The sequence below is a fragment of the Carcharhinus amblyrhynchos genome, chromosome 13, assembly GCF_965287045.1.
Source record: "Carcharhinus amblyrhynchos chromosome 13, sCarAmb.v2.hapA, whole genome shotgun sequence".
NCBI classification, from domain to species: domain Eukaryota; kingdom Metazoa; phylum Chordata; class Chondrichthyes; order Carcharhiniformes; family Carcharhinidae; genus Carcharhinus; species Carcharhinus amblyrhynchos.
In genome coordinates, this window is record NC_137336.1 from 59,465,338 (window position 1) to 59,487,102 (window position 21,765).

Consider the following 21,765-nt stretch of genomic DNA (forward strand, 5'->3'; position numbering starts at 1 on the left):
TCTCCTTTTCCCTGGTCCACCTGGTCAGGTTCCCTGCTCCCCGAGCCTTGAACTTTCAACATTCTCTAATTTCTGTCCCAGTTCCTCCTGTTCATGAGATCTGCCTCCTGCCTATTTGAAACTGTTCCCACTAAACTGCTGACCACCTAACTCCCCTTCCTGGCTCACGTGTTAGCTGATACCGCTAATACTGCGCTGTCTTTTTAGGCACTGTCCCCCTCTCCTTCAAATCTGCAGTCCCTTCCTTGCAAGCTGCGCCCAGCATACCTTGTAATTCTATCTTTTACTCTCATTCTATGCTTCTAAAGCTTCATTCTAACTCTTTTAAACTCTCTAACAATGAATGGACTTACCTTGCATTAAGTTGATCTTTCCCAACACCCCAGCTATGACTGTAACACAACATTCTGCACTCTCTCATTTCCTTTCCTATGAACAGGAGGTTTTGACTTTATAGCGCACAAGAAACAATGCTTTTCACTGTATGTTAATACATGTGACAATAATAAATCAAATCAAAAAACCAACATTCAATCCCTCCATCATTGCAAACCACCACCCTAAACCAGTGAGTCAATAACCATGCTATGGAGTTTCTTGCCTGCTTTTACATCAATCCCTTTTAAATATGAATGTTAGAATGGATGTTCTGTTCAACCTACATTTTGAAAATCAAGCAGTACTGTAACATACCTGTTACAAATTAATCCAAATCTTTAAAGATGGTCCTTTCTAAAGTAAACCAAGCAGTAGGTTTCCTGCTTTGCATATTAATTCCTGTAAACTCTCAGCCCCTTGTAGTGAGGTCCTTATGCTACTGGCAGTCGATACCAAGCTCGACATAATGACTCACATGATCCAACCAATGGAATCATCGCCGACTCAAAGAGAATAAATATGTTGGGGCTTCCTGCACACTGGTGTTCGGTATTCTGTCTTTCCATGCGGTTCCAATATTCGTCTCAGGCAGCAGAGGTGGAAGCTGTTCAGCTGCTTTCTCTGGCTTGCATAAGTTGTCCATGACTTGCTACTGTAAAGAAGGGTGCTGAGAACATCAGTTTGGTACACACATCAGTTTGTTTGCTGTTGGTCCACACTCAACCTCTCAACTTTGACATGACAGCTGCAGCCTTGGCAATCCTGATGCTGATTTCAGCATCAAGAGACAGGTTGCTGGTAATTGTTGATTCAGGAGATGTAAAGCTGCCAGTGACCACCAGAGTGAGGTGGTCAGTGTTGATGGAAGACTGTCTCTACATCGTGCCCATAACCCTGGTCTCCCTGATGCTGATTGTCAGTCCTAACTTACAGCAGGCACAGGAGATCCGATCTACAAGCTGTTGTAAGTGACCTTCAGTATGGGCTGCATCATCAGGAAACACCAACTCACAAACTAGGACATTAGAATTTGGTCCTGGCACACAGTCTTGTCAAGTTGGAACAGCTTTCCTTCACTCTAGCATGCAAGTAGCCACCCTCATATGAGCCACCGAACGTTCACAAGATCATGGAGAAAAATATGGCAAAGAGAGTTGGCACCAAAACACTGCCCTGCTTTAAACCGCTGATGACTTCTGATAATGCTGCATGGTCACCTACAAAACTGTGCTTGTTTTCTTCATTATCTTTTCAATAGCGGTAGTATCTTTCCCACACTGTGCTGACCAAAACTTCCCCTTTTATATGGAGCAGCAGCCATATAGTAGTCAACTCGCCTCTGGATTTTTACAATCTCCACCACAGACCAAGTTCTCTGGGTAGTATTTAATCTCAAAGTAGTACTGGGGTTAAGGTTTAATTTTGCATATACAAGCATTTCCCCTAAGTTATGCGCAGTGATGGAACCAGCACAATACCCTTAAGATGTCTCTAAATAATGAATCAACATTGACGTAGGATTAGATTAATATCATGTGTAGAGATATCCCATCAATTGTTTAAAGTTTACTTATTGGTGTCAGAAGTAGGCTTACATTAACACTGCAATGAAGTTATTGTGAAATTCTTCTTGTCACCACATTCCAGTGCCTGTTCGGGTACACTGAGGGAGAACATTAGTATAGCAAATGCACATAACCAACACATCTTTCAGACTGTGGGAGGAAACTGGAGCCCCTGGAGGAAACCCACATAGACACGGGGAGAACGTGCAGACTATGCACAGATAAGCCAGGGTTCAAATCTGAGTCCCTGGAGCTGTGAGGCAGCAGTGCTAGCCACTGTGAGGCAGCAGTGCTAGCCACTGTGCCACCCCTATTCTTGTATAGTTGTAACATATTCCCTTTGCCTGAAAGCAGTGATAAGAACAGGGGAAAAAGCTACAGAATTTGGAGATGAGTTACCTTCCTGTCAGAAGAATTTATGGACAAGAATCTATTTGCCTGTGCCTGCATTGCTTTCACTTTATAAGAGTCTTGCACTGTGCCTATTAAATATGAGGCTGTTGCTGTTACCAATAGCTCTGAAGGTCATTACGATGGTCAACTTTTGCCAGCCTTCTTCCCAGCTCTGGGGCAGTGGTATTGCACAGTTAGTTGCATCCAACTGTATCTAAGAGATCTGAGAAAATCAAGAAAAGATTACCACATTGCTTTAATTGTTATTGGATTTTTGCCATCACATTGTCTGTATATGTTGAGATATATATAGAAATAAAAAGCTGATGTGAAAGTCATGCTCAATAAGTGGATCCACTACTAGAAGGATGTGGAAGCTTTGGAGAGGGTACAGAAAAGATTTACATATAGTTCCCAATATCGAAAAGCAACAGGAAGCCTCTTGTTAAAAGACCTTGAAATTTACTGTAGATAATTAGGGCATCTATTTAGATCATTCTCAAGCGAAAAGAAAGTTCAATGAATATGCAAGTTATCTGGAAGTGTAAAGTCGTTGTGTTGCACATAGGTGTTTACCAGCCATGATTAACACTGCTGTTTTGTCCAGTACATTTCAAAGAGGTAACACATTTTCCTTTTGGCTTGTGGGAAATGATGGATGTGACATTAAGCCTGAGCTGATGACTCTATTACTCAGTTCATAAATTGCTGCAATTCACAGATACAACGAAGCATGAGAGCAGTGACTGAAAGGATTTTGACATGTCCTTCAATCTGGAGTAATGGGGAGAGAGTCTGCAGTGTGTCCCATTAACATTTGCTATACCTTAGTGATTTAACCAGTCTTCAGTTCGTCCTGAAGAATAAAATGCAGGAAGATGCTGGGCTGAACTCAGTTTCACATGTGGGTGATGACCTCGCACCCATCCAGGCAATGAGGACAAAACTTATGTGAACTCATTATTTTACAAAAACTGCACAGAGAAATCAGTGTTCCTTGCCTAGCTTAATGAGAAGCACTCCTCAAGAAACCCTGTTCAAACTTAATCTTCTCAAACATATTTGCTCCAAATATGAGTTTGGAACAAATTGTCTGTATTTTTACACTGTGTACTCAAGAAGAGGCTGAGCAATCAACAGTTACTCCAAGAACTTTATACGATTTTCCTCACCATAAATGCCATCTGACACATTTTATCTTGTGGAATGTGTATATTTCAACACGCGAAAACCAGTGAAATTGTTCCAATGTTACAATTTCAGGGTGACAGCCACAGTTCTACCAGCACAGCAAATCTGTATCTTATGTACATTCATTTTTTTTTATAGAAGGGTAACATTTCATCTTCATTACTTGAGCAGTAGCCTGCCAGAATGGATCGCCTGCCCACTGAAGAGCTTGTCTATGTACTATTGTAATTAATTCAGTGGAATGGAAATAGGGCATGCCTCGTAAATGGGCAGTTACTTAGACTGGTGAAAATGAAATCTACTCCCATTCTTTCTGCATGTATAGACATTAATACAGCAACAGTTATGGCAATGTGGACGTTTTCCTGATGCAGTTTTCTCCTTTCTGCTCCTGGAGGGGCCAATTCTTGTTGGAGTCTAGCTGCATGGATTTTGACACCCAGCCTATAAGGCCATTTCCATGTATGCTTAGATAGCCACTGCCAGCATTCACTATTATTGGAATATTGTGTCTACCTGGCCTGATTAGTAAGTTTGAGGATGATACGAAGATTGGTGGAGTTGCAGATAATGGGGGGGGATTGTCAGAGGATACAACAGGATATAGATAGATTGGAGACTTGAGCACAGAAATGGCGTTTAATCTGGAAGACTTTTTTCTTTATCACTCATTCGTGGGACAAGGACGGCACTGGCCCATCCCTAGTTGCCCTTGGAGGGCAGTTGAGAGTCACCACATTGCTGTGGCTCTGGAGCACATTAGAGAGACCAGTTAAGGAAGGCAGATTTAGAACATAGAACATAGAACATTACAGCGCAGAACAGGCCCTTCGGCCCACGATGTTGCACCGACCAGTTAAAAAACAATGACCCACTAGCCTAAACCAATCCCTTTTCGTCCATAAACCTATCCACGGATCTCTTAAACGCCCCCAAACTAGGCGCATTTACAACTGCAGCAGGCAGGGCATTCCAATCCCTCACCACCCTCTGGGTAAAGAACCTACCCCTGACATCCGTCCTATAACTACCCCCCCTTAATTTAAAGCCATGCCCCCTCGTGCTAGCTTTCTCCATCCGAGGAAAAAGGCTATCACTATCCACCCTATCTAAACCTCTAATCATCTTATATGTTTCAATAAGATCCCCTCTTAGCCGCCTTCTTTCTAGCGAAAACAACCCCAAATCCCTCAGTCTCTCCTCATAGGACCTCCCCTCCATACCAGGCAACATCCTGGTAAACCTCCTCTGCACCCTCTCCAAAGCCTCCACATCCTTCCTGTAATGTGGGGACCAGAACTGCACACAGTACTCCAAGTGCGGCTGCACCAGAGTTGTGTATAGTTGCAACATGACGCTGCGACTCCTAAATTCAATCCCCCTACCAATAAACGCCAAGACACCGTAATAAAGGATATAAATAAGGATAAATAAGTAAATAAGGATTTCTTTCCTTAAAGGTCATTAGTGAGTCAGATGGGTTTTTCGAACAATCAACAATGGTTATCAGTCGATTCTTAATTCCAGATTTTTTTTTATTGAATTCAAATTCCGCCGTGGTGGGATTTGAACCCATGTCCCCAGAACATTAGTTGAGTTTCTGAATTAATAGCTCAGTGATAATACCATGAGGCCATCACCTCGCCAAGCAAAATGGTGCATTTTGGATGATCAAATTCAGGTGAATTATACTATACATGGCAGAACATATTGGAACATTAACATGCAGAGGGATCTGGGAATGCAGGTCCAGAGTTCCCTAAGAGTGGCAACATAGGTGGCAAAGATGAGCAAGCATATGGCATCTGCACAATGCTGCAGCTATATAAAACCTTGGATAGGCCGCATTTGGTGTATTGTGTGCTGTTCTGATCACCACACTACCGGAAGGACATGGAAGCTTTGGAGAGAGTTCAAAGAAGATTCACCAGGACATTGCCTGGTCTCAAGGATGTTGGTTATAAGGAGAGGTTGAATAAACTAGGATTGTTTCACTGGAAAGACGGAAGCTGAGGGGAAACCTGTAGAGGTCTACAGAATTATGAGAGGCATAGACAGAGTGGATAGTCAGAGGCTTTTTTCCAAGGGTGGAAGTGTCAATTACAAGTGAATACAGGTTCAAGGTGAGAAGGAAAAACTTTGAGGGAGATGTGCAGGGGATTTTTTTTTATGTAGAGAGTGGTGGGTGCCTGGAACTCACTGCCAGAGAAGGTGGTGGAAGCAGGCACATTAGCAACAATTAATAGGCATCTGGATGGGTACATGACTAGGGAGGGAATAGAGGGATATGGATTGAGTAAAGGTAGAAGGTTTTTTTTTAGTTAGGGCACCGTGATCGGCACAGACTTTGTACCTGGTGCAGTTTTTGCATGATTACTGCACTTATGTAGTTTCCAGTTGCGCAAAATGGGTAGACAACAGAAGTAAGAACCTTAAAATTTAAAGTTTATTTATTAATGTCACAAGTAGGCTTACAGTACAATGAAATTGCTGTGAAAATCCCCTAGTCACCACACCAAAATTGCATCTCCGGCCAACGGGGGCTGAGTCTAATTAATAGCGTAGGGTGGTTCCTTTCAGAGGTGGTCTAGTTTGACATTGACGTAGGCAAGGCAGGGTCTGGGGTGGTGTTTAAGGTGTTATAAAAGGTTTTATAGAGATATCTACAATATTTTATCAAAGCCACTCCTCCCTTCCAACTAAAATAATGGTTCTTTCAGAGCTGTTCAGTTCTACAGTTCAACCAGTGAAAAACAATGAGTTAGATTTGCTCTCCTAAATGCCAGATGGGACACTTTAGTCAATTGTAGCAGTTACAAATAGATTGGCAACACATAACTGGCACTTTGACTTGGTGCTTGAGAGTTTTTGTCTGCCGAAGCTGTGTTTTTCTTTTTATTTGAGTTGTTAATTTGATGGAAGTAATAATATTTCTACTTGAACCCAATTGTGAAATTTCTATTTCAAAATAAACCTTTTGAAATAGTTTTGTTTTGACTGGCAAACTCAAATTCATGCATAGCATGAAAATTAATCCTGCCTACCCCTCTGCCACAGGCCAAGAATCAAACTTGAGATCTTCTTAATCTGTGTGCTTCAGTGACATGACTGGTGAAGCATTTAAAAGAAAAAAGGTTTATATCCATATAGCACTTTTCATGATCACCAATCACCTCCAAGTCCTTTACAGTCAATTATATACTTTTGAAGCGTAGTCCTAATCCAGGAATGTGGCAGCCAATTTGCACATGGGAATCTCTCACAAACACGGTGGCATAGTGGTTTGCACTGCTGCCTCAAAGTTCCAGGGACCTGGGTTCAATTCTAATCTCAGGTGAATGTCTTTGTGGGGCTTGCACATTCTCCCCATGTCGGCCTCGGTTTCCCCTGGGTGCTCTGGTTTCCTCCCACAGTCCAAAGATGTGCAGGCTAGGTGGATTGGCCATGGTAAATTGTCCTTTTATTGTTCAAAGTTGTGTCGGTTAGGAGGATTAACGGGGGGTGGGAAGGTGGGTGGTAAGGGAATAGTTTCTGTGTGGGATGCTCTTGTCAGAGCAGACTCATTAGGCTGAGTAGTATCCTACTGCACTGTAGGGGTTCTATTTTCTGAAACAGTAATGTGATGATGACTGTATGATGTGTTGTGATGTTGATTGAGGGATTAATAGTGAGAAGGAGTAACTCCCCTGCTCTTCTTCAATGTTGTCATTGGACCTTTTATGTCCACTTGAACAGCCAGATGGGGCCTTGGTTTAACTGATGTCAAAAAGATGGCATCTCCAATAGTGCAGCACTGCATTGGAAAGCTAGCCTTGATGTCTGTGCTCAAGCATTTGAATGAGAACTTTAGTCTGGAACTTTGTGACTCAAGAATGCTACCAACTGAGCCACGGATGACACCCAAACATGGAAGTGGTTTTCCACGTGGTTTGTCCCACTGATTTATTGTAATTTCACCAACTTTTCCAGGATTTCAATGGTTCTTCTGCCAAAATTATGATGGGCCAGTGGAAAATTCCACCCCTTTCCTCTATATTGTGTGAGGCACTCAGTGCCTTCCATCTGTGAGACCCATGCACATATCAGTAAGTACAAAACTAGTACACTTGGAGTTCTCATGGCAGAGACTCAACAAATAACGATCAGAAAAATTGTTTCTGACAAGTAGATAGTATGTGGAGTATAAAGTGGAATAAAATGTGGTACAGTGGTTAGCACTGCTGCTTCGCAGCTTTGATTCCTGGCTTGCCTGATTTTCTGTCACCCCATATCTGCGTGGATTTCCTCGCAGTGCTCTGGTTTCCTCCTACAGTTCAAAGATGTGCAGGTTAGGTTGATTGGCAATGCTAAATTGCCCCTTAGGGTTAGGATAATTAAGTGGGGTTACAGGGATAGGGTCTGGGAGGGATGGTGATCGGTGCAGACGCAAAGGGCCAAATTGCCTCTTTCTTTACTATAGGGATTCTACGATTGATGCTGCATCAACAATTCTTTGAAAAAATTACTTGATGAATACTATAGTTGGAGTAGAATGGCAGATTGTTTTCAATCAGTTTGAGCATATTAACCCAAACTTTATTTGGAATGTAATTGGTTTGTATACTTTGAGAGCTGGAGAGAGAGTTGACACCTGTGAGTTATAGAAACCAGGCCAAGGTTTTCCACCCTTCCCACTGGTGGGATCTTCCAGTCCCATTAATGATGACAACCTGCCCTCCCACCCCCGGGCAGCACGTTCCCTGGCAACAGTAAATGTGGGACATGCAAAAACTCCATAGGCACTGGTACAAATCATGAGTTAGACTAATCAATGGAACGTTGTACATATACAAAATAATGTAATGTTTAATCAAAGACGCAGTTAAAAATATTTAGGTGACGAAAACATAATAAAGAGTAATCAGCATGAATTACAAAAGGGCAAGTTATATTTAACCAACAGAATTATTTGTTGAAGTAAAAAAGTGAGTGGGGGCGTTAATGCAACATAAGTGATATATTTGAATTTCTAAAATACCTTCGATCAGATCCTGTTGTGGGATCACTTTAAGAGATTCCAAGTGGAAAGTCATCAAAGGAAGTGATTTCATGTCTCACATGACTCAAGTTGTGGATTTGGAGCAACAGGGTAGGATCTGTGGAAACATGTTTTTGTATATGTGGGATGTGTATTTGTTTCAGTTAGGTTTAACATCAGTGTTTGTTGTGTATTCTTTACAATCCTGTGGTTAGTCATACATTAAAGGAGCAAATAGTATAACAGCTACTGTATAGTACACTGATGATAAAGGTCCCAACATGTGAATCTGGGATAAGTAGCAAAATGGATTGCAAGCATTCTATAAAACAAAACATATGATTTACACTCCCTCCACCATTGGGCTTGAGGGCAGGTGTCCTTCAGCCTTTGACCTGTCTGATATTTTATAGGGGAGGGGAAGCCATCCACCCTTGGACTTACTGAGGCCCTTCAGTGGTCAGTGACTACTTGAGGGCCACATTTTAGCCATGATGATACTTTATCCATGGAAGTTGCAAGGCCCAAGCCATGTGGGAAGCCTGGTGGCATCAGCTGTTACTGGCTGGTGTTGGGCAAGGTGGGAGGACTTCTTGTGGGACTCCCTTGGTCCATCAGAAACACCCACCCCAGCCTTGTGAGCACAACGCGAGTTCTAGGCCCCCACACTTGCTGCAATCCCCAACCCTGGTCTAATGTGAGGGCTAGTGGGTAGGGGCCATAATACCTTGTAGAATCAGACTCTGAGTTAAAGATGGTTATTCAGATTCGCAAAGAAGGGTAAGTGGCATTCCACAATAATCTATACTGGGACCACTGTTGTTCATATTTACAATTTGGACCAGAGCAGTGGAAACACAATGTAAAAAAAATTGCAGATGCTTCAGAATGGGTGTGTAACTGGTACGTGAGCTTCAACACGAGTATGTATAAGAGAATATGATTTAATATGAAGCTTAAGAATATTCTGTGGAAAATAAGTGTACAGGTAAGGTACAGAAGCAGAGGGATCGGGGTCATCATTAAACTAACAGTGTTGGTTAATAAGGCTGTAAAACTACTAACAAACTACTGGGTTTAATTCTAGAGGAGTAGGAATGAAAAGTTGAGAAATTACATTAAACTTGTACAGAAGATTGGCTAGACTTACAGTTGGAGTACTGTGAATAGTTCTGGATGCCATATTACAAAAACAACATAGAGGCAATGGAAAAGGTGCAAAACAATGACTGGAATGATATTGGAACTGGGAGTATACACTTTTCAGGAAAGAGATCAACGGGGATACAAAATGGAAAAATGCAGCAAACTGTGCCTATGCACAGCAGAACTCAAAAAGCCTCACTCCCCAGACATTTTTTTTAAATTTATCTTTCACCAGAGACATTTCAACCCACCCTGGATGGGGAAGTTGCTGGGAAAATGTGAAGGCTGCCTGGCTGATTGACCTGTCTGCCAAACCTAACAGTGGACGTGCCGCATAAGATTACTTTTAATAGACTCCTCAATGGGCTTAATTGTTCATCTAATTGTCAGCGGGCGCGTTTCTGGCTCCCGTGTGCCCCTAACGAGATTCATGCGCTGTGGGCTCAGGTGGGCACCCACTCAACAATGTGAACTTCTGGCAGTAAACTGTTTGTTTTGATTGAAGAAGCTACCAACTCAGACATGTGTACAAGTTCTCCACCTGTGTAATACCGTTACCAACTTTTCATATCCTTCACAAATTAACCTGCATATGTTTACGTTAAGCAACCCCTTATACATGGTTGGTGCCTTTGATGTTTATCTACTAAGGCAAAGAAAAAGCACGGCCAAAGAAAAAGCTGATGAAAAGGCCACCATAAAAATTTGGATTGAATGATCTATTTATGTGATGTAAATACACTGGAATACTTTGTAATAACTAAATTAGAAGGAAAGCCAGAAATATGAAATAAATAACATTTTTAGTTGGCCCTAATCTTACTGAAAGGACTGCTCATTAGTATGAGTTAGGAGTGTTCATACAGGCGAGCATCATGTCTGAAAACATTTCAAAACCACTGCCAAATTGTATGGTTTATTCAATGTTACATTGGAAGCTGTAGAAACATCTGGGATGGCGGTAATAGTTACTTGTTCATATTTTTTATGATGGATGAAATGAGTGATCAATGGCCTGTTACAAAATGCAACAGTACTTTAAGAACATTGTGTGGCAATGTATGGAGGCATTTAAATACAAATATAAAAATTCTAAAATTTGAAGGGTTAGCATTGCAGAAGCCAATGTAAGTTGATACTGCTGGGTAAATAGGACTTGGTATCGGTCAGATCTGCATTGCCAGCGGCAGTTGTTTAGTATGAGTTGTCGCTACTGAGAATGGAGAATTGGGGAGGTCGGCCCGATAAGCGTTGGAAATAACTGAATTAATCTGGAGCTGACAAACAGGCTGCCTTTGTCTCACAGACGATATAGGGTTGGAAGATAAATTTAGGGTTAAAGAGTCTGCTTTAAAAAAAGCAGTCTGACTCAGCCTTGTGACTGTGGCCAAGGAAAGGGAGAGACCAGAGGCAGGAATGGGAGGTAGCTGGGATGGACTATAGAGAGGATAGTTTTTGTCTTCCCAACCTGTGATTAGGTTTTGACCTCATGAAACATGTTGAATACTTCTCTTCCACAGTTTATGCGTTCAAACTTGTGAGGCCTCCAATTACTCAGCAGCCAGTGAAGACACACATGTAGATTATAGGAATTTGGGCAAGGCACAGAGGGCTGTCAGAACTTTAATTAGGGACAGATTTCTAACTAGAAATTTGGATTAAGATGAACAAATACTCTATGATTACTATGTGTCTGCTCCATAATATCGTCCACCTCTTCATCTGCCTATCTGCTGCTGAAACTCTCATTGATATCGTTGTCACTTCCAGGCCTGACTATTCCAATGCTCTGCTGGTTGGTCTCCCATCCTTCATGCTTTGTAAACTTTAACCTATCCAAAACACTGCGGCCCATATCTTGTCCAATATCAAAATCTGTTCACTCAATATTCCCCACCTTTCTGGTTTACATTGACTCTTCCAATTTATTCCAATCATCTTTATGTTTAAACCCTTTAATGGTCTTGTCCTTTCCTTGTAACCTCCTTGAGCCCTATACTCTCTTAATTATTCTGTGTTCCCTCAGCTCCAGACTCTTAGGTTCCCTCCTTGATAACCAATTGGTGGCAGTGCCTTCAGCTGTCTAACCTTCGTGCTTTGAGATGCTAATTCCCAGAAGGCAAAAATAGTTCGGACCAGTGGTCTAATTTCCCTATTTTATTGGTGTCCCATTTTAATATATACAGGACCAGTTTGGGGCCTGTAGCTTTATTTCCCCATTTTACAGTTTTGTAATCCTGAGTGCTCTCCACCGCCATCTTCACTTGTAGCCCCTTGTCGAAATCCCCACCCTTTTGAACTAAAACATCAATTTTTTTTCTTAAAAATCTGATTCAGCCTGAGTGAAGCAGTTTAGGATGTTTTTCAATATCTAACGCACAATATAAATGCAAATTATATAATGCAGTCCAGAGATGTGTGGGTTAGGCTGATTGGCCATGCTAAAATTACCCCTTAGTGTCATGAGGTGTGCAGGTTAGAGGGATTAGCGGGTAAAATATGTAGGAGTAAGAAGCGAGGGGCTGGGTGGGATTGTGGTCGGTGCAGACCCAATGGGCCAAGTGGCCTCTTTCTGCACTGTAGGGTTTCTATGATTCTATTTCTACGAAATTGTGTTTTTAGTGTTAGCGATGAAGCCACACTTTGGAACACAACTGGCACTTTTCGCTGGAGTTACAGAAATAGCAAGGGGTCGGAAAAAGAAAGAAAAGAGGTGGAACCTAGGGTGGTTCTTGGCCCAAACCACTGAGCCAAAAAAAACAGACTTGGGGGACACAAAGTGTTCTTGACAGGGGAGAAAGCAATTAGGTTAAGGAAGACAAGAGTCTGAGTCCTTAAAATTATGATTAACTCCACAATGTAGCACTGCACAGTTCAGGGAAGTTGGCAAAGGACTGTGCTTGTGGTCTAACCACTGAAATTATGATGATGATTATTATGGTCTATTGAAACAGGGTGGAGTGCCTCTTTAAATGAAATTACAGGGTGACAGACACCAGACTAGATTAACATTTTCAATTTCCATTACTTTTTTAAAAATTGCAAATCATTGAACACAATTCAGCTAATAGGTTTACTCTTTCCAGCCTGTCTCTTGGTTCACCACACACATCCAGTCTCTTACCCCATCTCTTTTTAAGCTTGTGATTCTGGCCAGGATGGGACCAGCAGTTTCACCCCTCAGCCTTTACCCAATGGTCAATTCTTCCAGTGCAGGGGAATTACAGTCACATCTATATTTCTCTCCCTTTCTATATTGATGTTTGTAGCAAAGGTTCCTGAGTAGTGACTAGAAGAGGAAAGCTTAAACCAGTTCATTGTGTTTCCCATCCCAACATTAATGATGCTAATGTCTCTGTGGTATGTTGGCCTTTGTTTCAAAGGAAGAACAGACAGTTTTTCTCTCCAGATCTTACGCCACTTTGTCAAAAAAAGGGGTATGTTTATATCATCATTTTGAGAGGCAGGGCCTAAATATGCCGGTAAAGGCTCCCCACCCTACTCTGGAGGCCCCTCAATAAACACTGACATCTCCCTCCCCACACCACTTGATTAAAGCCAGCAATTCCACCCCCCGCCCTCCCCCCGACCCCCCCCCCCCCCCCCCCCCCAGCCCAGCAATAAACAGCAGCATCACCCTTTCCCCTCTCCCCCAACTGCACACACGTGGACACGCCCCCTCCCCCAGGAGGCTTCCACTAGGGTCTGGCCCTAGCACTGCCCTCTGGCACAGGTTAGCACTGCCAGATTGGCATGCTGCCAATCCAGTAATGTCAACCTTTGCCGGGGGCAGTGCCAAGCCACTGTCTCTCTTCCTCTGGGGGCTATACTCACCTTTACACCCCCGGGGGATCCCCACAACAGATTCACGCCTGGCTGAACCGGTTTTAAACCATGCTGCCGTATTGTCACATCAGCGAGGTTTGAAAATGCGGTAGTGGGGAAATTATATGGTAGGGGTGTTTAACGAAATTCAAATATATTGGAATTTATTTAAATGAGGTTCTCACCCTTTGTGGGCCCGAACCTCATGATGTCACCAGCGAGGAGCTGGGAAAATCACAGAACATGATCTCTCCGGAGAGAATTGCATTTCCTGATCCCCTCTTGGCTTACAGCCATCGTCACTATTCTCTCTGTTGATGAACATTGCCCATTAAGTATGTTCAAGACTGAGATAGACAGATTTTTAATCAATAAGGGAATCAAGAGTTATGGGATAAAAGCAAGAGTTGAGGATTATCACTCAGATCCCATTGAATGGCTAAGTAGGCTTGATGGGCCAAATAGCCTATTCTGCTCCTACGTCATATGGTCTTTGCCATATTGATCTGGCAGAAGGCTGCTAGCTCAATATTGATTGGGAACTGAACCTTGTCTCTCTTGTGTCAATGCCTAAGCAGCATTGTTTTGCAGTCAAAATATTAGAATCTCGATGTGAGAAACGAGGCGTAAACACATATCAATGTATCTTTATCTATGTGTTAGCTTGAAGCTAAAGGATTGTCTCTTTGTTATCTGTTAATTTATAATTTTCCTCGCTTCTGAGATCACATAGTTTGTTATATTTTGTCAGGTTATCTGGTGTGTTATTTTAAAAGAATTTTCATTCATCATAGAACTTTAGGACAAAGCATAACAGTGATGTTGTTACAATCAGTGTTTTTCTGCACATTGACCCTAGCTTGTAATGCTGGATTGGGATTGGAATTGGAAACCTTTCTTAGCAACAAGGATGGTGGGTGCCTGGAACTCACTGCCAGGGGATGTAATGGAAGCAGATACGATAGTGGCTTTTAAGTGGCGTCTGGTCAAATACATGAATAGGATGGGAATAGAGGGATATGGTCCCTGGAAGGGCAAGTGGTTTTAGTTCAGACAGGCAGCATGGTCGGTGCAGGCTTGGAAGGTCGAAGGGCCTGTTCCTGTGCTGTAATTTTCTTTGCTCTTTGTTCTCATTTAACATAACAAGGATTTAAAGAGTTTTAAAATGGAGGGGAAAAGTGTGGGGATGATTTTTTTTTAAACTGGGTTTTTTGTGTTATTTATTGAGTCATGCAAGGGAAGGGAATGATATTTTACTTTTTGAATTCAGCAAGTGTTCCCAGGTCAAGCGGAGTATGAATTATGCAAAGGGAAGCTGTCACCGTGGTTCACTTTAGAAAAAGATCTGCGGGCCACAATTTGAGCTACAAATTGCAAATAACACCTCAATCTTCTTAGATTCGGGCTGCATTGAGCTTGTTAAACATGGTGCTTTGTCGCTGGAGCTGACACTCATTCAGGATAATTCCGGTCTGACCATGTGCATCTGCCTTTCTTGGCCAGGGAATAACAGAAAGAGCAGTTTGGAAGAAATGTTAACAACAAGAGCATGTCACTGACAATTCTGACACACAGTCTGGTGAAATACGATGAACGCCTGAGGTGGGAATCAAACAGATTGAAATGCAGAAGCGACTTTCCTCCTGGTCCTGAGGGAATCGAGCCGATGGTGGAATGAGAAATTTCTGAGAACTTTCAAGGATCCTTTGTAGTGTGTTGAGTGTGTTTACCCAAGAAAGAGCTGACCTGTGCTCAGAAGAAGGAGCAATTCGTGTAATTAAACTGATCACTGCGGTTAATCAGGAATGCTGGATTTCAAATGCTTTCTGCATGGCTGAAGTTTCAAAGTACTGCCTGCCCATCTGTTTAAACACTCCTGAGCTTAGGAGTTGCTCAGGATATGGTGGAGTTGGGGTTTCGGCTGTATGAAGCAGTGCCTTGGAATCCATTTAACTCAACTCCCCGAACACCCTGCAAAGTGCACAAAATACAAGTTATAACAGAGAATTTTGTCTATTTGGGGACAAAACAGTAAGACGGAAAGAACTTGCACTTTGCTCTAATGTCAGTTGTCTCTTACAGATTGAAAATGTTTTGCAGTTCCTTAACCATTTTTTTGAAGTGCGGTCACTGTTGTTGCATAGGAAATCCAGCAGTCAAACTCTGCGCAGCAAATTCCCCTAAACAGAAATGTCAGATTTATTTCAATGGTATTGGCTGAGGGACAAATACAGTCGAGGACAATGGGGAAAACTCCCAGCTTGTCCTTGAATAGTGGCATGGCATCTATTGCACCTATCTGAGGGGACAGATGGTTTAACATCTCATCTGACAGGCGATACCGCCAATAGTATAATGCACTTAAGTGTCATCTTAAATTCTTTCTCTAAGTTGCCACTCACCTGATGAGGGAGCAGCGCTCTGAAAGCTCATGATTCCAAAGAAACCTGTTGAACTTTAACCTGGTGTTATGAGACTTCTTACCCTTCTACAAGTTGGACTTGGATCCACGAGCCTTCTGATTCAGAAGTGAGACTGACTGGTACCATTCAGTCAAGCCTATTAAAGGAGAGGGTTCACTAACAAAATTCCACTTCTTTGAGGCTACTGAAAGATGCTTTCTTAAATGTTGAGTTCCCAATCTTTACTGTGCCAAGGTAATGAGGTATTAGCATCCTTCCTACACTGAGATGGGGTGTAGGGAATGAAAAACACAAAGACAATCCTCAGCATTGGGAATCATGAATGCAAACTCAAAGGAAGTAAACAGTAAGAGATCAATAAAACCATAAGGCAACACTGCACTATTTAATCAGTTTGATCTTCTTTATTCCAGGGGAGCCCCCACCCCCTACATCATTACTACATTGGTTGCAGGATAATAGATGGTGGGCAGTGAGTCGTCAGGCAGAAATTCAATTGTATAATTCATAACCTGAGAGCAAAGCTTGCGTGCTGTATCGGTATGAATTAAACTTCGGGATTGATGATAGTGTTGTAAGCATGTTGGATCCGATGTTTGTTTTTTGTAATACATAGCAAACTAAACACTGAAGGATGAACTTGGGGGTTAACACCAGCATGTGAACTGGACTCTTAGCGATTTTTCATTGTGGCAGTTTTTTATTTTTCATTGGCGTGGAAAATATTGTCCAATTTTGTGATTTCAAACCAAATACAAGTGGCAGTCAGACAAAGAAACAAGTTTCCTAAAAGAGATTGAAATATTGTTCTGTGTAGCTCGTTGGAAGGATCGGGTATGGTGAAAAATTGACTGTCAATTCATGGCCTGACCATTTTCTGCTGTTGGCATAGACCACTTTCATCCCTTAAATTCTTTTATGTTACATTGAATCAGGTGGAGCTAAATTACATTTGGTTTTGAGGCAATAGTATTTCATGTTATTACTGGGGGTTAACTGTTAAGAAGACCATTTAAAGGGAAAAAGTCTTTATGTCCATATAAAGCAAAATATTGCAGATGCTAGGAATCTGAAATAAAAACAGTAAGTTCTGGTTTACTCAGCAGGTCTGGCAACATCTGTAGAGAGAGAAACAGAGTTAACATCTTGAGTCCAAAAGAACCACGTTGGAGCTTTGACAAAGGGTCATCTCGATCCAAAAAGTCAGTTCTTTTCTTACACATGCTGCCAGACCTGCTGAGATTTTCCAGCATTTTTGCTTTTGGGAACCTTATTGAAGGATCATTTGGGGTCAAACTGTTAACTCTGTTTCTCTCCACAGATGCTGCCAGACTTGCTGAGTTTATACAGCCTTTTCTCATCTTTATGTCCATGTTTGGCAAACTTCTGTTGCCTGTCTGGCAAAGGGAAGAGGGTACATGACATGTTTATAATGGCTCAATGATTCATTTTGACACAATTTATTTGCATTTGGTGAATCTTTGTTTGGGAACACTTATTCATGCCCATGTTTGGCAAACTTCTGTTGTCTGTCTGGCAAAGGGAAGAGGGTACATGGCATATTTATTATGGCTCAATGATTCATTTTGATACAATTTATTTGTATTTGGTGAATCTTTGCTTGGGAACACTTATTCATGTCAATGCATTGGCCCTGTAAGTATACATTCTCTCTTTCTTATCAGCCTGTCTTATTTTTTGCAGTGATCTGGACAAAAACAACATCACACGGGTTTCCAAGACTGACTTTGTTGGGCTGAAGAATCTTCGAGTTTTGTAAGTAAAGTCTAGGTTGTGTTTGAGCCCCTTGCATTAATTTGGAAATGGCCATAAAACTAAAGCCTGCTTTTCATCCTGTCTTTTTTTTTTTCTCCCACATTTTTTGTGTCATCGTGAAATATGAGGCTAGAGATTTGTGTCATTAACCAGTAGTGTTTCCAGGAACTGTGCTAAGACACTGAAACTTAGATCACCCAGTGTCTTCTTCAGTAATCAGAAGGAGGTATTTTCATGTTTTGTCTGATTTGGATGGGAGCCAAGGTCTCAGCAATGCACAAACAGCATAGTAACCTACCGTACCATCCATTCCCATCAGAGATGCGCTAACAGCAACTCCTGTCTTTTGTGCAATGGAGCAGTAGCAACTGGCAAGCAATGGGCTGTGACTCCTGGAAGAATAGTTGGTGGGATTTTCCAGCCGCGCTAACCCTGAAACCAGAACATCCCACCTGAAGTCAACAGATCTTTCCATGGTCTGCCCCCCACCCGCTATGATTTCCATGGCGGGCAGAACAGGAAAACTCAGCCCAGTGTCTTTTTAGCTTGTACAGTCTTTCAATAAATTCAAATTGACTGATTTAACCGGACCAGATGGACCCTTCAATGTACCCTTATGTACATCTCATTATGCTGCATATCACTTCACTTACTGAATTAAATCATTTTACTGCACCATAATCTATGAACAACATCTTACAAAATAACAACATTTTCACGCTGCTTTTCATTCTGCATTTAGTTTGGCTCAGATCTTGAGATCAAATGCAAGGAACGGGCTGTTGTCATTGACCACTCGCCACTTGTCCACAAAGTCATAGCAAGTGCTGCGGTGACAATTTTCCCTGTTATGGCGCCCCCTTCAATCTGTCATCAGCTATAGAGAATTTCTGGTGTTCAAGAGCAGTAAGTTATCAAGCAGTTTGAGTGGCCAATCTTAATGAGGGATTCTCATGGACAGCAAACCAGGAAGTGGAAAAAAACTCATTATTGTTCACTTTTTAATGATTTTATAGGAAACAAAATACATGTGGGATTAAAACAGAAATGGAAATATAATCAAACTTGCTGCAAAATTTTAAAATAACCATGGAGTTTCTAAGATCGTGAAAGATACTCCAGATTTCTCATGTTAGTATCTCAGGGCTATGTAATTGCTCAGCAGTATTATGACTTAGTAACTCATTAAAAACTTCATTACACAGGACAGGATTTTCCAGCTGCTCGCCCAAAGGTTGGAAAATCCTGCCTGAAGACAACGGATCTTTACATGGTTCATGTCATGCCCGCTACGATTCCCATGGCAGGCAGGACTGCAAAATTCCACCCACAATATTTTCCGATTGGGTTCTGTGGGGATCCATTCCTGGCTTGGGTGACTGTCTGCCTGTGTGGAGATGCACATCTCCCGTGTCTGTGTGGGTTTCCACCAGGTGCTCTGGTTTCCTCCCACAGCCCAAAGATGTGCTAGTTAGGTGAATTGGCCATGTTAAATTCTCCCTCTGTGTACCCAAACAGGCACCGGAGTGTGGCAACTAGGGAAGTTTCACAATACTTCATTGCAGTGTTAATGTAAGCCTACTTGTGATTAATAAATAAACTTTATTTTACTTTTATTTTATGTTATGTTAAAAGTCATTATTTTTGGTCTTACCCAACAACCACGTACCCATAATATTCATGATGTGGAGATGCCAGTGTTGGCCTGGGGTGAACAAAATAAGAAGTCTCACCCATAATGTTCAGCAGAGGTCAATGGACTGACATTCAGAACAGAAAATCTACTAATTCTGTTCACACAAGCCAATTGCCAGGCTCAGTCTCTCTCAAAAAGATAGGTTAAACGATAATATTTTATATATAATAAAGGTAATGCCACCTTAATCCCAGATGACCATAGACTGCTCTCCCCTTTGAATGGGTGAGTTGATTGTTGGTGATTTAACTTGACGCTCACCACACCTCAGGTGAAGGGCAAGGTTAAGAAGGTGGGACCTTCATGAATAACCTCAGCCCAGTCCAGGAATTGAACCCACATTGTTGCCATTGCTCTGCATTACTAACCAGCTATCCAGCCAACTGAGCTAAACCTCAGAATGCAATTTCACTATTTTTATTAAAATATTGCCTAGAGTTGCACGTGCAAAAGCCTGGTATTACTGGGATTTGCCCCCTTTGAGCAAATGACTCTTTGGTTACCAAATAGTCAGTTGAGTTGTTGGAGGATTAGCCAGAACAACATCTTGAGAGTCATTGAAAAGGTCATTTTTTTTTACTTGTGGAGTAGTGGCTTGACTAAATATTGCTGCCATTTTGCATAGGAAAGTTCTGGCTCTAATGACTATGGTCATGGTTGGACTTTAACATTAGAAGCATTGTTGCTACAAAATGTCAATAGATTAGTAAATAATTTTACCCTTGCTTTGGAGCCAAGAATAGGGAAAAAAAGATCAAAAATTGAACAATTTCATTTATTTTATTGCAGACATCTCGAGGAGAACCAGATCAATGTAATTGAAAGAGGAGCCTTTCAGGATCTGAAGCAACTAGAACGACTGTGAGTTACTTTTCACACCCTCACTGATGATCACTTTTTTGTGATATATTTCATGGCTTACTTCCTTCTTTCCTCTCTGTTCTCTGGGTTACATCAAAATTTTCAGCTTTCTGCATGTCCAAGAGCCTTCTTTCCATGCATATTGGAGAGCTGTCAGGAGCGGTTATAAACCTGTAACTTGCAAAGGGAATTGGATGGATATTTGAAAGAGAAAAACTGCAGGACTGTGGCGAAAGGGCAAAGGAGTGAGGCCAATTGGTAGATCTTGCAAATGGTCAGCACAGGCATGATGGGCTGACTGGTCTCCTTATTTGCTCTCTGATTCCCAATGATCTCTCCCTCAGTAACAGGACCACCTGCTGTGGGGTATGGTTGCAGCTTTTAAAAGTGTTCTCAAAGTTTGGTGGAGACAGCATTGTGAAGCTTTGCTGATAATTTCAAGAATAGGTTATTATACTTGTGACACACTGAATCAACAATTTTACAGACTGAATCTACAGTGGCACAGTGGTTAGCACTGCTGCCTCACAGCGCCAGAGATCTGGGTTTGATTCCCAGCTTGAATCACTGTCTGTGCGGAGTCTGCACGTTCTCCCTGTGTGGGTTTCCTCCCACAGTCTGAAAGACATGCTGATTTGATGCATTGACCCGAACAGGCGTTGAAATGTGGCAACTAGGGGAATTTCACAGTAACTTCATTGTGGTGTTAATGTAAGCCTTACTCATGACTAATAAGTAAACTTTAAATGTATCTCCTAAACCTTCTGACCAATATTGAATACAAGATAGTCGAGAGCTGGTGGGAGATGATTTGGCAATAATCCAACCCATTCTGATATCTAATATCATTTTAATTGGGGAACATCAATTATCTTCCATAAATGAAACAGACCTCCTCTTGATAGATCATGCAGTTAAATGAGTCCCCCATACTTAGCCTGACTTAGTGAGTTTTTTTTAGTTTCTGATTGTCCTGTTTAGATTACTTAATCAAGTGCTCAGTATCATTTTCCATTTTAAAAATTCTTGAGGAAGGAAAGTATTTAGCAATCTAAGTCCCCTCGGTCTTCCAGACCTGAGGCTTGAGTTCCCACTAGTCTCTTTGTTTAACATTAGATACCAGAGGTGCAAGGTTAATAAATTCTATCAGGTGCTGGACATCCAGATAACAGCTTCTTATCCCATGGGACCAGGAACGCAGAGCCTGTGAAAATCAATTCAAAACGCTCAATTGCAAAACTAAGCTCGGACTCTGACTGGCCTCACAACTCCCACTGCAACTCTTAACAGATAATTGAAAGTGTGGATAATAGCAGTGTGGGTAATTGTGGTTCCACTGCCCTTAATTCCTTAATATGCACAATTTCATTAAGCTGCTCCTTTCCTTCGACATCACAGACGTGGTGAGATATTGGTAATGGGATAATAAATTTTAAAATTAGCAGAGGAGCTGAAGGTGTATAGCAATATTTTGCCAGCACCAGAATCATATTG

General features: G+C 41.8%; 1 protein-coding gene across 1 annotated transcript in view; it reads left to right on the forward strand.

The window, feature by feature from the left end:
* The window catches only part of LOC145351942 (slit homolog 3 protein-like), a 623,540-nt gene that overhangs the window by 22,111 nt on the left and 579,664 nt on the right, over positions 1-21,765 (forward strand). Inside the window, exons 2-3 of the mRNA XM_080201750.1 lie at positions 17,643-17,714; positions 20,200-20,271. Of these exons, the coding sequence (XP_080057876.1) occupies positions 17,643-17,714; positions 20,200-20,271 (144 nt within the window). The remainder of the gene's footprint in view (positions 1-17,642; positions 17,715-20,199; positions 20,272-21,765) is intronic.